The sequence below is a fragment of the Meriones unguiculatus genome, chromosome 7, assembly GCF_030254825.1.
Source record: "Meriones unguiculatus strain TT.TT164.6M chromosome 7, Bangor_MerUng_6.1, whole genome shotgun sequence".
NCBI classification, from domain to species: domain Eukaryota; kingdom Metazoa; phylum Chordata; class Mammalia; order Rodentia; family Muridae; genus Meriones; species Meriones unguiculatus.
Window position 1 is genome coordinate 15,057,578 of NC_083355.1, and position 16,229 is coordinate 15,073,806.

General features: G+C 44.4%; 2 protein-coding genes across 5 annotated transcripts in view; one reads left to right on the top strand and one right to left on the bottom strand.

Moving 5' to 3' along the window:
- Window positions 1–8,175, bottom strand: part of Cep95 (centrosomal protein 95) — a 31,453-nt gene extending 23,278 nt beyond the window's left edge. For all 3 annotated transcript variants that reach the window (XM_060386525.1, XM_021634315.2, XM_021634314.2), the window contains exons 1-3: window positions 8,049–8,175; window positions 6,548–6,676; window positions 4,191–4,298 (exon numbers count right to left, since the gene is read on the bottom strand). In XM_060386525.1, coding sequence (XP_060242508.1) covers window positions 4,191–4,298; window positions 6,548–6,676; window positions 8,049–8,067 — 256 coding nt within the window. In that variant the 5' untranslated portion in view covers window positions 8,068–8,175. The remainder of the gene's footprint in view (window positions 1–4,190; window positions 4,299–6,547; window positions 6,677–8,048) is intronic.
- A 95-nt stretch (window positions 8,176–8,270) lies between these two features.
- Ddx5 (DEAD-box helicase 5) lies at window positions 8,271–15,513 on the top strand. 2 transcript variants are annotated; one of them, XM_021634278.2, is made up of 14 exons: window positions 8,271–8,411; window positions 8,935–9,119; window positions 10,255–10,420; window positions 10,744–10,840; window positions 10,937–11,070; window positions 11,167–11,232; window positions 11,507–11,648; window positions 11,730–11,890; window positions 11,972–12,144; window positions 12,519–12,629; window positions 12,887–12,948; window positions 13,035–13,094; window positions 14,359–14,583; window positions 14,800–15,513. In XM_021634278.2, the coding sequence occupies exons 2-14, from the start codon at window positions 9,076–9,078 to the stop codon at window positions 15,204–15,206; spliced, it is 1,848 nt and encodes a 615-aa protein (XP_021489953.1). In that variant the 5' UTR covers window positions 8,271–8,411; window positions 8,935–9,075; the 3' UTR covers window positions 15,207–15,513. The 2 variants fall into 2 exon arrangements, with proteins under 2 accessions (XP_021489953.1, XP_060242509.1); XM_060386526.1 differs by lacking the exon at window positions 8,271–8,411 and adding an exon at window positions 8,479–8,590.
- Window positions 15,514–16,229: the final 716 nt, after the last annotated feature.

Genomic DNA, 16,229 nt, shown 5'->3' on the forward strand with positions numbered 1-16,229 from the left:
AATGAGGGAGCGGGATACAGCTAGGACACAGAGTTAACAAAATGTAACTAATAAGAAAAATAAAATTAAAAAAAAAAAATCCCAAGCTGGCCTCAAACTTTCTATGCAGTAGAGGATGACCTTAAATTCCTCATCCTCCTGCCTCCACCTCCCAAATGCTAGAATGACAGTCATGTAGCAGCATAGCTAGCTTAGATCATACTGAAGAGCAAAGGCCCTGCTTCCTGCATGCCAGGCAAGCCCTCCCCACTGATTTCTACCTCCAGCTCCCGGAAGTTACTCTCTGCAAAGTCTTTAGCACAGTACCTGGCCCACAGAGACCCCAGATAGATGTTAAACTGGAATGCTGACTAGAAGCGGGCTATTAAAACATAGAAGCTTCATTTGTTTAGGGTCATCTAAATGGGTTCTAATCAACATCAAGTCTGGATGGAACTTATCTTCCCATACTGTCTGTCCTTCGGGGAATTACGCCTATCATTCAAAAAATACAGCCAAAGCAGACTTGAAATCTGGTGTTTGAGAACACAGCCCATCTACTTTAACCCTGACATAGAACAAACCTAAACCAGAAATCTGTTGTTTTCCTCTTCTGCTGGTGAAGACAGATGAGGTCTGACAGGTTTTTTAATTTTTAAAATAGCACACTAGAAATCATGTTTTCAAGTGCTGTGTTTTTCTGGCTTAAAGGATGTAATTGTGTCCCAAGGGCATACTCAGACTGCTTGGTTTCCAGGACGGGAGCACGCACTGCCAACCCAGCAACCAGATTGCTAGCGGACTGCAGAGCTTTGTGGTGGGGAAAAGTGCTTTAAAAGAGACCTAAGTGGTAAAAAGCTGCTCTGTGGCCGGCCTAAGACGTAAGCGGATCTGCAACTTTTCACGTGCTGTGGTATCAGGGCTATACTAAAAACCTTTACAAACAGGGGTTTTAGAACCTTGCTCCAGTACGCTCATAAAGCACAAATACCAAGCTGTTCATGGTAACGTGGACCTAAAATCTCCTCACTAAAGAGATGGGATGGGAGGACTGCTGGGAGACTGAGGGCAGCCTGGGCTAACTACTGAGACTAGTAGTCTTCCACTAGCCTATAATTTGAGAGTCTGGCTTTTAAAAAACAAAAAAAGGAGCTCAGTGTGGTGACTTTAATCTTAGCATTACAGAACCAATTGGATCGCTGTGAATTCTAGGCCAATCACAGCTACACAATGAGACCCCATCTTAAAACAAACAAACCAGCAACTTTCCCTGCTCAGATAATAACGTAATTTTTTTATTAAAGATTTTATTTATTAGTTATATAGTGGTCTGCTTGCATAACACTGCATAGTTATACAATGTGTGCCTGCAGGCCAGAAAAGGGCACCTGATCTCATTATAGATGGTTGGGAGCTACCATGTGGTTGCTGGGAATTGAACTCAGGACCTTTGGAAGAGCCAGTTCTCTTAACCTTTGAGCAATCTCTGGCCCCATAAAGTAATTCTACTAAGCTCTGAGAACAAAGAAACTACAAAATCATTCCTCCAAATTGATTAATCCCATTTACTCACCTAGAACTGAAATATAACATATAAAATATATAATATATATATATATTATATATTGCCAGCTCACTAAGAGATAAAGTGACCTGTCTTAACACTTAACTGCTTGGGTAGTGATCCCAACACTTTGATCCCAGCACTTGGGAGCCAGAGGCAAGAGGATCTCTGTGAGTCTGAGGCGAGGCTAGTCTACAAAGCAAGTCCAGGACAGCCAAGGTTATACAGAGAAACCCTGTCTCAAAAAACAAAGAGAGGAAGGAAGGAGAAAGAAAAGGTTATACAGAGAAACCATGTCTCAAAAAACAAAACCAAAACAAACAAACAAACAAAAAAATCAGAAACCAAAGAACAGAAAAAAAAAATTTAACTCCTGGAAATGAATAAATCAAGACATATATTCAAAATATGCTCAAGTATACAACAAGGACATTTGCTAAGCCATGTTCATAGCAGCTTTATTTGTAATAGCCAGAACCTGGAAACAACCCAGATATCCCTCAACTGAGGAATGGATACAGAAATTGGGGTACATTTACACAATGGAATACTACTCAGCAATTAAAAACAAGGAAATCATGACATTTGCAGGCAAATGGTGGGAACTAGAAAAGATCATCCTGAGTGAGGTATCCCAGAAGCAGAAAGACACACATGGTATATACTCACTCAAAAGTGGATATTAGACATATACTGTAGGATAAACATACTAAAATCTATACACCTAAAGAAGCTAAACAAAAGAAGGAGGACCCTGGGTCAGATGATCAATCCTCACACAGAAAGGCACATGGGACAGACATCAGAAGAGGGAGAAAACAGGGAACAGGACAGGAGCCTACCACAAAGGGCCTTTGAAATTCTCTACCCAGCAGGATATCAAAGTAGATGCTGAGACTCATAGCCAAACTCTGGCTATGAGTCAGAGTGCAGGGAATCTTATGAAAGAAAGGGAGACAGAAAGTACTGGAGGGGACAGGAGCTCCACAAAGAGAGCAACAACCAAAAAAATCTGGGCACAGGGGTCTTTTCTGAGACTGATACTCCAACCAAGGACCATACATGGAGATAACTTAGAACCCCTGCACAGATGTAGCCCTTGGCAGCTCAGTTTCTAAGTGGGTTCCTAGTAATGGGAACAGGGACTGTCTCTGACATGAACTCAGTGCCTGGCTCCCTGATCACCTCCCCCTGACGGGAGAGCAACCTTACCAGGCCACAGAGGAAGACAATGCAGCCAGTCCTGATGAGACCTGATAGGCTAGGGTCAGATCTTGGAAGGGGAGGAGGACCTCCCCTATCAGTGGACTTGGAGAGGGGCATGGGAGGAGATGAGGGAGGAGGCTACAGCTGGGATACAAAGTGAAGAAATTGTAATTTATTAAAAAAAATAAAAAAGAAATGAATAAATCAACAGTATAAGCCCTCTTTGTGATCAAAACATACTTTGAAGTTTCTAAGATTCTCACTGGTCATTAAACTCATTTACTAGAATTCTTAATTCTCAGTCTGCCACTATGAATACATATGCTATGTTTTGTTTTGAACGCGACATAGTATACCCTGTATTATTCTGGAACAAGTTTAAGAAATAGTTTACATGAAATTGTACCTGTGTCTACGTGTGGTGTTAAGAGCTAAGCCAGGCCTGCTATGTGCTAGGGGAGCACTCTACCAATTAAAGTACATCCCCAAATGTTTCAAACTGATAGCATGGTTCAAAACTCAAACACTCAGGGGCTAGAGAGATAGCTCAATAGTTAAACTCACTGACTATCCTTCTAGAAGACCTGGGTTCAAATCCAGTACCCACGTGAGAGCTCACAATTGTCAAAAAAAAAAAAAAAAAAAAAAGTTTTTTTTAAAGTTTTAAAATTGCTCAAAGAAAATTCTTGTCCCCTTTTCAGTATCTATGAAGGTCTCGTTGGATGCCATCAGAGTAACGTGTTTCTAACATGCTCCTCTAGAAAGTCTTTCTGAATGCAGTCAAGCACACGGGAATTCTCTTCCCACATCTGTTCTAACAAGCTGTAGCATGTTGTCATCAGAAGGACAAGGTGTTCTAATGCACCGTGTTCTAGTGTACGCTGAAGACTGTTTTATAACTATGAAAACTGTACGTGAAGAATATGCTCAGTCACTCCTTACAGCCGTGGAGCGCCGTGCTGTGAGAAGCGACTGTACTTGCGCAGCCCCTAATGGTGGACATTTACGAGTTTCTGTTAGCTCCAACAGGCATGCAGCATGTGTGCTTCAAAATAACAAGCATGGTGGTACACACCTCTCCCTCCCCCCGGGACTGTTTTTGACACAGGATTTCTCTGTGTAGTACTCAGGCAGGTGATCTCTGGGTTCTAGGCCAGCCTGCTCTACAGAGGGAGTTCCAGCCAGGGCTACACAGAGAGACCCTGTCTTGAAAAACCAAACAACAACTACAAAAAAGCAAAAAACCACACACAACACAGTTCTAACCCAGGGTCAACACAGACTCAGTGTTCGGTGTCCAGGGCTGTCACGGCTGCCTAACTACACACTGACCGCTGTAGCTCCATCTTACAGTTTTCCCGTTTGGACTTGGTTAAACAACAGCTAAGATCCTAACACTTAATTAAGTACATGATTATCTGATGGGTAAGAATATACTAACCTGTTATGTGAGACAGGCTGACCTGGAGGTAATCCAAAGCTAGTGAATCAATCACTGCTTGTGCATTGTGGGCATCGTCTTCTTGACTCTTGGGGATAACTATGAGGTCTGCGGGGGCAGAGAGAAAGTCACATCATTTTAGATCCACGAGGGACCAAGTTTTCAAGGAAAAAAAAAGTATATATGTCACATATGACTGTCTGTGACTAAGCTTCCGAGTAAACTCCACTGCTACAAAAGCAGCCCAAACAAGAAAGTATTTTTAGAGCCAAATTCTAAGTACTAGAGTTTGTTTTGGTTGACTATTTACTGATTTGAATTTGTTTTTCAATACTCCACACATATTAGTGGAATATTTTTCATCCAATGTATGAGTATATTCTATGTAAGCACCATGTAAAGGAATAAACAGATGGTCCCAAATTCAAGTCGTTAAGATAGTCTAATAACAAAAGCCAAGGCTGGGTATGATGACACATGTCTATAATCTTAGCATTAGAGAGGCTGAGGCAGTATTAGGAGTTTGCAACTACACTGCTCTAAATAACAAAACCTGTCCCCAAAACAAAACAAAAAGATGCTAATTCCCTAACTACGGGTTGCTTTCCTTGACAAAACAAAGCAAAAACTAAACCCCAAATCAGCCAGACATGGTGGCACCTGCCTTGAATTCCTGCATTCGGGAAGCAGAGTACAGCCTTATCTTCTATATCTCTATCTACCTACTTAGCTAGCTAGCCAGGTAGATAGATATAGCAAGTTCTAGGCCAATTGAGGCCACCTGTGTGATACCGTCTCAAACCGCAGCAGGTGCTCAAGTAGGCCTCTTAAATGCCGTTACGAGCATCGCCTGGGATTAACTGGTGTAAAAGCTAAAGCGCAGGTGAGAGTATGGAAAAAGATCTTCATAGCAAGCCAAGTGTCTCCTCTGGTATTGAAGGTGAGCCCTAGAGGCAGGTGTCATGGTGCCCGCCTTTGATCCTAGTATCTGGGAGGCAGAGGCAGGTGCATATTTGAGTTCAAGAACAGCCTAGTCTACAGAGTGAGCAACAGGAGAGCCAGAGGTACAGGTGAGAGACCCTGTTTTGAAACAATAAAACGATGAACCCCAAACAGTTGAAACTAATACCAAGTGACCACAACTGTAAGTCACACCATTATTCTAGAGAATGTGGAGGGCCACTCATTCAAGTTTACAGTGGGGACAGCAAGAGGGCACTAATTTCATTGTGGGGCTGGAGAGACGGCTCAGAGGTTAAGAGCACTGTCCGCCCTTCCAGAGGTCCTGTGTTCAACTCCCAGCAGCCACATGGTGGCTCACCGCCATCTATGAATGACCTGATGTCCTCTTCTGGCAGGCAGGTGTACATGAAGATAGAGCACTCATATAAATAAAATAAAATTTAAAGAGCCAGGGAGAGGGAAGGGTCACACACCTTTATTCCCAGCACTTAAGGAGGCAGAAGCAGGAGGATTGCTCTGAGTTCAAGGTAGGCCTGGTCTACAAAATGAGTCAGGGACAGCCAAGGCTACACAGAGAAACCCTGTCTCAAAACATAAATAAAGAAATCTGTAAAGTATGGTGATGCAAATTTATCAATTAGAGATAAAGGAAAAAGCAGTAAGAAATCTAAGGATAAGGGGCTGCGATATTTAACAGAGGACACAATTTTGGCACCTAAAAGAAAATGAGAAGTCATTTTTATTGGCTGTCTTATTTTTATTTTTGTTTTTTTGAGAGACAGGGTTTTACTGTTGTAGCCCTGCCTGTCTGCAGACCAGGCTGGCCTCTAACTCACAAAGCTCAACCTCCTTCTGCCTCCCCAGTACAGGGATTAAAGGCTTGGCTTTAAAGACTTACCCAGCTTGGCTGTCATCTTATAAACTAGATTAAGCAAGTACAAACAGCATTTTTTTTTCCTTTTTATTTATATATATATATATATATATATATATATATATATATATGTAGGAAACAGGTCTGTAACTCTGGAATTCACTATGTAGACCAACCTGGCCAGCACATCCCACTGAAATGTTAATGCTTATCTATAATTAGTAGTTAAAACCCAACAAATTCCCAAGACCCACTGAAATTTAGAATCTTGATGGTACAGAAATAATGATTTTAAAGTCGTTGAGGATTGCATGGGATTGAAGTAAATGGTGTTTAACTCAAATAAATACCAAGCTATTTAATCATGGCTATTATTATGGGTGAGGTCCATAATGTACTCATTAAAGCAACTTATATTTGGCTAGAAATAAGATGTTGAAAGAGAAACAAAATTCTATGTCAAAGGAAACCTGTGACCTAAGACATAAACAAAATTATTCTCACTTTTCAGTACCCTTACCTGGTACCTTTTCTCCCAAAATGGATTGATAAAGTGCAATAAAAACATTAGCATCACAGTCTTCAAGTCTTTGTATCCTCAAGTGTATGTGACATTTAGTAAGAAGGTTATTGGCAATTGTTACCCATTCTGTTGGGAAAGAAGGGGGGGACAGTCTTCAGTAGCAATAGAAAAAGTCATATGTACATTTAAAAGTTACTGCTGCACAAGGATATACAGCGAAAACTGTAGGACTTTTTCATGAAATTTCAGACTCAACCAGGCAAAAGTTTTCAAAAGATGTATTTAATTTCCTGAGATTTCTAGTGCTAGTTCCTATGCAGTCAAAACTTTTGTGCCAATCCAACTTTTATTCTTGCAACCTAAACTTCTATTTACCAGTATTTTTGTGATACTTACACGGATGTTTTTAGTTACAACAAATTTATAGGTAAACAGGTATGTCATAAGACAGCTGTAAATGGTAATCTAAACTTGCTAGAAACTAACGGAGGTGGCTCCAAATTCCCAATAGTATAAGACATGTTTTTACCCAATTATCTGGTATAAGTTAAGATCTCTCGGGTGACTAATAATTTAGACTGTTAGGAACTTGAATGACAACACCGACACTAATGCATTTGTTAGTTTTCTTTATTATATTTGATGTATATGAAAGTAAACATGGAAAAAAAAACACAAAACATATCGCTAGGCTGGCACACAATATTGCTCAAGTTCCCCGTTGGTGGTGGTGGTTGTTTTGTTTTTAGCTCTTGCCCTCCCCTAGATCAAACCCAGGTTAAGGGTTCCAGCAATAATTACGAAAGCTTGAAAGAGCTGTATTCTGAAATAATTGGGTATTAGAAAGCACTTTAGAACCGGACACATCTCCAGTACGAGGTGGACAGATGTTAAGGAGACAACAGTCTGAATGGGCTTTGCCCATTATGCCCCACTCCTGATGCCCATTTCTCAAAGCTGACCAAGTCATGACAACCATTTTGTATGCTGTCCAGGAGAGGAGGAGGAAAGCGTCCTAGACAACCGTATCAACTGGCTTTTCAAAGGCACTACTGGACAAAGCCGGTTACTCTACAGGGCATCAGAAGATCTATGACTGCTCCTCCTCAAGGGGGAAAAAAAAATCAATACAAAGGATAGGTTCTGCCTTAGTTTCAACAAAGGAAGGGGAAGGAGAGACGGTCTGCGGCTAGATACCCCACACAAACTCAGGTCCGAGAAGGATCCTGACTGCTCTATAAAGACAGGCTGTGTGTGTCTCAAGGCTGCTCTTTGGCAACCTCGCCAAAGAGCTCCTGTCACACCCCGAGTCCCGTTCCACGCCTAGAAAACCCAAGAGGTCTGGAGGCTGAGACCCTAAACTCAGATACGCCCCTGCGACTGCAACTAGTGCCCCCCAGTCACGGGCCTTTCCAACAGCCCAGACACGGTTCAGCCCATCCCGAGGCCTGCTGGACGCTGCAGCGCACAAACACTGGGGCTCCGGGCCGAGACTCACCAGCCTCTGAGCTGGCCATGCCGCCAGGAGAGGTCGCGGCCGGACTCCGGGACGAGAGCGCGGGCGACGGTGTCCGGGAAGGGCCGAACCCGGTGGAGCCGCAGCGGGTAGGAGGGGGTAGGGACCAGCGAGCGGGGAAGGAGGGGTGGAAAAGGGAGGGACGTTGAAACGGCTTCTCGCCGCTGATTGGTCATCAAAGAAGGACTTCCTTTCGCAGCACGCGCTTCGACGGCAGTTTGCGGGCTCCGGAGACCATTCCCCGCGGGCAAGATCCCGCCTAAGGGTTCTCAGATCGGCGGGCCAGGCAGCCAGGTCACCCAGCAGCCCTGCCGGTCTCCCTGGGGCATCGGGCCCGCGCTTCCGGTGAGCTTGTGGGGAGGTGTTCCTCCGCCGAGGCCCAGCGAGGAAGTAGTGCGGGCCGCCGGGCCCTGGGCGCAATCACGTGACCGCGCCGGGCTCCGCCTCCCCGTCGTCTCTGGTTATGGGCGTGGGGCAGTCTGTGGAGACGTAAACATCTTAGAGTGGAGACGGGGGGCTAGCCGGTGGGTGGCCGGTGCAGGGGGCGTCCGGCCGCGGGGAGGCGGCTCGTTTGAGGTGTGGCAGGACGAGGAGGTGGTGTGGTCAGAAGGAGTGTGGGTCACCCGGGCGAGGAGGGGTGACAAACGGGCGCCTGTGAGGGAGCGCCCGCGGGGGGAGGGGCGGGAACATGGCGGATTCCGGAACGCCAGCGGGCGTTGAGGCCTCCGCGCCGGGGGAGGGGAGCGGCGATTAGGTCATAGAGCGGCTCCCAGCAGCCTTTGCGGCGAGGAGGCGGTCCAGACTATAAAAGCGGCTGCCGGGACGCAGCCGGCACCTCATTCATTTCCATCGGTCCCTGCGTTTACAGCTCCGGGCCTCGTCACCGCCGTCCCTCCGCCGGTGACGCCCCCGCAGAGGCTTCGCCGTCGCCGAGGCCTCCTCTCCGCGACTCGTCGCAACCGGCTCCCCCTTCACTGGGTTCCTCCCGCCCACCGCAACCATTGACGCCATGTCGAGTTATTCTAGTGACCGGGACCGCGGCCGGGATCGAGGGTGAGTGTGACAGGGGGCCTGTCAGGCCGGGCGGGGGGGATGGGAGGGCGGTGCGGCCGGAGCCCGGCTCCCCGCGGCCGGCCTGCGGCGAGGGGGCCGCCCGGCGGCCGTTAGCGGCGACGCGGCGGGGCCTCGGCCCCGCTTTGTGTTCGGGAGGCCCGGGACGCGCGGCCGCCCCGCCGCCCCCGCGGCTGTCGTGGGGAGCCGGGACGGGTGTGCGAGGCCGGGGAGCGCCGCGCCCGTGAGGCGGCCCGAGGCGTCGTCCGTGCGGCACCCCGGCGGGCGTTTTCGGGGCCCCCGGGGTTGCCGGGGGGGCGGAGGGGGGCGCCTTCCGAGGCCCCCCGTGCCGGGGAGGGCGTCCTCCGCCGGCCGCTCGAGCCATGTGGCCGAGCGGCGGCCACAAAATGCCGGCCGCGGACATGGCGGCGGCGCCTTTGTTACCCCGCCCGGCGGAGGAGCTCAAAATGGCAGCGCCGAGAAAATGTGGCGCAGAGAGAAATGCGAGACAAAGAAGGAAGCGCCGCCCCAGCGGGAACGCCGCCCGGGCCGGGACTCCTCCCCCGGCCGGCGCCGGCTCCTCCTCTTTTTCCTGGCGTTATATAATTTTGCTACCTTGATTTGCAGCGCTTCCGCGATTGGCGGCGTCTCCTCTCCCCCTTTCCCCGAGCGGGGCTCGCCTCGCCGCCGCCGTTCGCCCCTCTCCCCACCCCGCCCGCGCTCCCCCGCTCGCTCGACTGTCTGCCTTGCCAGCGCCGGCCCGTTATTCTGTAAGATCGGGTCCTTTGAAAACAGTGGCCAAAATAGCCCCCTTAAGCCCCTCCCCGATTGCCCGGCTCCTAGAAGCTAATTCCTAAGCCCTGTGGACAGGGCGTAAGGAGCTTCGAGCTGTTGTCCTTGTAATTTGGGCAGTTTGCGACCTGATAAATCCTTGCTGCTGCTTTGGCCTCAGGAGAGTGTGTTTGGGATTACAAAGAGAAAAAAAATTGTGCTGGTTCTGACTGTCCAAAGAATGACAATTGGGAGGGAGTGCAAAGTACACTTTGGCTCTTATCAAAAGGCAAAAAAAAAAAAATGTAAACCTGTTAATAGAACTCCTTCACAATGTGGCTAACATTATTTACGTTTGTTTTTGTAGATTTGGTGCACCTCGATTTGGAGGGAGTAGAACAGGACCCCTCTCTGGAAAGAAGTTTGGAAATCCTGGGGAGAAGCTAGTTAAAAAGAAGTGGAATCTTGATGAGCTGCCCAAATTTGAGAAGAATTTTTATCAGGAACACCCTGATTTGGCAAGGCGCACCGCAGTGAGTAATTTGACATGGCTTTGCTAGCAGCTTTTGAGCAATTGGATGAAACTGTCAGGTGCCTTGCAGGTGACCGGATTTGGAGAGTTACTTCCAAACATGTCCCATTAAATTTTTCTGTGTAAAACTTGTGTAATGGCCAGGTGTAGTGGCACTGGCCTTTTTAATCCCATCAGGTAGTGAGATTCTTTTTAATATATAATTTTTATTGCCAAAAGTATGGTTTTAAATTGTGGGTCCAGATTTTTAAAATGTTACTGAGCTATAGGAGACTTTTCAGTACAGTTGGCAGAGGTTTGAGACTGAGATTATTTGTTTTTCAGCAAGAGGTAGATACATACAGAAGAAGCAAGGAAATTACAGTTAGAGGTCACAACTGTCCAAAACCAGTTCTGAATTTTTATGAAGCAAACTTTCCTGGTAAGAACTAATTTTCATATTTATCCCTTTTATTCTCTCCTGGGTATAAGTTTTTCTGAGTGTGTCTTTTGCTAAAATGGTTTTTGTTGGTTACAGCAAATGTCATGGATGTGATTGCAAGGCAGAACTTCACTGAACCCACTGCTATTCAAGCTCAGGGCTGGCCAGTTGCTCTAAGTGGATTGGATATGGTTGGAGTAGCTCAGACTGGATCTGGGAAAACATTATCTGTAAGTTTAAGGAAACATGATAAGCCAGGAGGTGGTGGTGCTCGCCTTTAAGCATATTTTAACACAATTTCTATTGTTTTTACTCTTTTCCAATAGTATTTGCTGCCTGCCATTGTCCACATAAACCATCAACCATTCCTAGAGAGAGGTGATGGACCTATCGTAAGTATATATATTTTTGGCTAGTATACTAGGGATTTGTAGACTATGTAATCCCACCTGATATGCTAGAATTTATTTGATCATTTTTGTATAGCTGGATAACGGGACTGCTAGCATAAACTAGCAATTTAAAACTAGAATCCAAGGACAGTAAACTGAATCAGCCAGTAGGAGTCTTCTTAAACCAGGATTTGTTTATCCTGAGCATAGTGGTTCATGCTTGTAATCCTACTACTTGAGAGACAAACTTTATTAAGAGCTGCTTTTTCCTTAGTGCTTGGTGCTGGCACCAACTCGAGAACTGGCGCAGCAGGTGCAGCAAGTCGCTGCTGAATACTGTAGAGCTTGTCGCTTGAAGTCTACTTGCATCTATGGTGGTGCTCCAAAGGGACCACAGATTCGTGATTTGGAAAGAGGTATGACCACAAAGGTGCTCTTTGTCACTAATAGGAAAATTTTATATATTATAATCACGTTTACTCATTTATTAATTGAAGGTGTGGAAATCTGTATTGCAACACCTGGAAGGCTGATTGACTTTTTAGAGTGTGGGAAAACCAATCTGAGAAGAACAACTTACCTTGTCCTTGATGAGGCTGACAGGATGCTTGATATGGGGTTTGAACCCCAAATAAGGAAAATTGTGGATCAGATAAGAGTAAGTATCCTTACAATCTCATAAAAATCAGTTTTAACTTTACTTTTGGGGTTGAGCTCTTAATTTCCTTAAATTCTTCAGCCTGATAGGCAAACCCTAATGTGGAGTGCAACTTGGCCAAAAGAAGTAAGACAGCTTGCTGAAGATTTCCTGAAAGACTATATTCATATCAATATTGGTGCCCTGGAACTGAGTGCAAACCATAACATTCTTCAGATTGTGGATGTGTGTCATGACGTAGAAAAGGATGAAAAGTAAGTTTAAATCTTAGCCATTTGAGAAAAATCTTGTAAAACGGAGTAATTCATTTTGAATTTTTTCTTACCTTGCAATTAAGTTAGTGAGCTATATGTTTTTTGAATAAGTGTGTTGGGGGTGAAGCTCAGTGGTATAAGTCACTTTCCTGGCTAGAATGGGACAAAAAAACCATGTATTTGAACTTAGCAATTGCATAAGCATGCACACAGAGTGGTACAGCAATCTCTTCTTCAGGTATTGTGCTTGCATGACTTTGTGGGTGTGTCATTTTGACCCCCATTGACACTTAGTTGTATCATTAAGTACAAATACAAGTTTTTGTAGTTAAATCCTTTTAAAAACGACAAGTTGTTTTTTTTTCCATCTTTAGACTTATTCGTCTAATGGAAGAGATCATGAGTGAGAAGGAGAATAAAACCATTGTTTTTGTTGAAACCAAAAGAAGATGTGATGAACTTACCAGAAAAATGAGGAGAGATGGGTATGTGGTTTTCTGCATCAAAGCAGTCTTTAGGAAAGGACAGAAGTGCTTTAATCAGAAGCCACAACTTGTGAGGGAATTGTTTGCAATAATGGTATAATTATATGGATTATTTCCAGGGACAAGGTAGTGGTAACAGATCAGGGATATACTACTCCGTGGGAGAGCGCTTGACGAAGATGAAGTACTATGGGGGTAAATATTGGTAGGTGATGGACTAGAGTTCTAAATGTGCTGCATTGATGTTTTTAATGTAGGTGGCCTGCCATGGGCATCCATGGTGACAAGAGTCAGCAGGAACGTGACTGGGTTCTAAATGGTGTGTATTTCAAATACAAGATGCAGTTGTTTGTGACTTGATAGCATTGTTAGCTTGGATTAATGATCTTATATGTGTCTTTGTAGAATTCAAACACGGAAAAGCTCCTATTCTGATTGCTACCGATGTGGCCTCCAGAGGGCTAGGTTAGTACAAACTCGAATTCATGGCTTGGTTTCCCAGAAGATCTCCATGTAGTTTTTTTTAAAGAAAGTTTATTGCTTTCTTTAACCTCTGCATTTTTTCTAAGTTTTTTTCACATAAAGGTGCAGTCTTTGTGGCAAGGCCTAGGCATGACAATCGGAGGACTCGAGGGGGATGGAGGACTAGTGATCGGCTGGCTGCTTCCAGTCGATTAGAGAGGTGAAAAGCTGAAAGTGTGCCAGTAATCTTCAAAGGGCAGAACATACCGTCTCTGCCCCATAAACTGTTCTCTCCGGGGGAAAAAAATGGAAGTTACCTCACAGTTCACTGCCGTGGTATTTCATCTGTCCCATGCTTTGCATGATTGCCATGGTACAGCATTGTTTCAAACTGTTCACTGTGATCTGTGGGTCTTTGAGTTTCAGTGAGTTTGCTGAAATGTCGAAGAAATATTTCCAAACTTCAATGTTCAATGAAATTTTTGTTCAAGTTTGAAATGGAGAGAGCAGCTTTAAAAGGTACTAAGCCTTTTACAAATTGGTGAGTACTGGCACATGAGACCTAGAGCAGGATCAACTTCTCACACATAGTCAGTGGGAAAAGAAAGTGCCTTGAAAGTTCCTCCCTCACCTACACAGTAGTCGTCATGTCGAGACCTGCCAGAGAGAGACACATTCTCAAGTGAATCCTGGCTTCTTGGAAGCGCTTGCCTAGACGAGACACAGTGCATTAAAACAACTTTTGGGGGACAGGTATGTTTTTCTTGCAGCTGCAGTTGTAAGGTCTTGGCAAGACAAGCAGTGTGGCCAGAATTTTGAACTTCTGATGAGTGTAATGCAAAGGACCTTTACATTTTTGTTTAAAGGTCCTCAAAAATGAGCACATGAAGAGGTTGCTGTGAAACTTTTAAGTGGCCCTACTGCGCAGAAGCAATCAGATGTCACTTGATGATCTGTAAGGGGACTTTGTCAATTTGGGAATGTGCTAAGGAGACTACACATTCCCTTGATAGGCTGTCAGTGGGTGGGTGATAACTTAAGACAGCTGACATGTGCTTTTTTGTGGTTTTTTTTGTTTTTTTCCTGCCCCACCCTTTTTTCTGCCTCAATGGTATTCCTACAGGAAATGGATAACCATTTTAACTGTATTTTTTGCAGCCCGTACCTTCTTGGGAATACAATTGTCTAACTTTTTATTTTTGGTCTGGCTGTTGTGGTGTGCAAAACTCCGTACATTGCTATTTTGCCACACTGCAACACCTTACAGATGTGGAAGATGTGAAATTTGTCATCAATTATGACTACCCTAACTCCTCAGAGGATTATATTCATCGAATTGGAAGAACTGCTCGCAGTACCAAAACAGGCACAGCATACACTTTCTTTACACCTAATAACATAAAGCAAGTGAGCGACCTTATCTCTGTGCTTCGGGAAGCTAATCAAGCAATTAATCCCAAGCTGCTTCAGTTGGTCGAAGACAGAGGTTCAGGTAAGAGCCTTCCAAAAGAGATGTTACAGGTAGTTGGGAATTACCTCATTGTCTACAAAGTCCATTTTAAATGGGATTGGAGAAGTAAGTAGTTTTATTTTGAAACCTAAGAAATCTTAAAGACACAACCGAGCATAAATAGAGCTGCCTAAACTCCGTGTTAGCACATTTATGCCATAGATAAAATTGATCAATTTCCACTTACTTTCTTGACAGGTCGTTCCAGGGGTAGAGGAGGCATGAAGGATGATCGTCGTGACAGATACTCTGCGGGCAAAAGGGGTGGATTTAATACGTTTAGAGACAGGGAAAACTATGACAGAGGCTACTCTAGTCTGCTTAAGAGAGATTTTGGGGCTAAAACTCAGAATGGTGTTTACAGTGCCGCAAATTACACCAATGGGAGCTTTGGAAGTAATTTTGTATCTGCTGGTATACAGACCAGTTTTAGGACTGGTAATCCAACAGGGACTTACCAGAACGGTTATGATAGCACTCAGCAATATGGAAGTAATGTTGCAAATATGCACAATGGTATGAACCAACAGGCATATGCATATCCTGCTACTGCAGCTGCTGCGCCTATGATTGGCTATCCAATGCCAACAGGGTATTCTCAATAAGACTTTAGAAGTATATGTAAATGTCTGTTTTTCATAATTGCTCTTTATATTGTGTGTTATCAGACAAGATAGTTATTTAAGAAACATGGGAAATGCAGAAATGACTGCAGTGCAGCAGTAATTATGGTGCACTTTTTTCGCTATTTAAGTTGGATATTTCTCTACATTCCTGAAACAATTTTTAGGTTTTTTTTGTACTAGAAAATGCAGGCAGTGTTTTCACAAAAGTAACTGTACAGTGATTTCAAATACAATAAATGAAGGCAATGCATGGCCTTCCAATAAAAGATATTTGAAGACTGAATAAGTGGAAATTGTACTTTATTTTACATATATAATGTCATGTAAAACCTGGCTTAGATAGTATGTTTTTGGGGGGATTTTTGTTTTTGGTGTTTATTTTTACACAACTAAAGTTGACTACTTCCCATTCCTTGATTTAGGACTGGAAGGAGAGGAACTCAGAAGGCCTTTAGGGTGATCAGTTCATACGGGAAGAATTTAGAGACTGAATTTTATAATTCTAGATGAGTTGCAGAAAAGTTTTGTCAGTGGCTTTCAGCATCAGGGTAGTAAGTCATTTAATAGCCTAACTTCCTTAAGATTGAGAACTATAGGATAGGAACTGTATACATAAATGATAACATGGTGGCCGGCTGCTTTTGCAAAACAGTTTGACATACTTTTTCATTTTAGTCCAGCTCTTGGCTATATTGTCAACTGCCGAAATGCACAAAGCTGGGAAGACTGTTAGCCCAGAAGCTGTGTGCAGGTCATCTTTGTAGGTTTTCTTCCTCCCTGACTTGCCAGTGTTTTATAGCCACACCATGAGTCCAGGATGTCTCCATCTTATTTCAGGGGATTTTAGAAGTCAAGCTAGTTCATACTCCAACACAACCTCAAAATTAACGCGTTAGGCAACATAACCAAAACCAGTAACTTAACTTGAGGGTTAGGTTCAGCATGGGCTTACTGCTAGAAAGATCAAGGGGATAGCTTTAGATTTAGTGTGTTTACCAACAG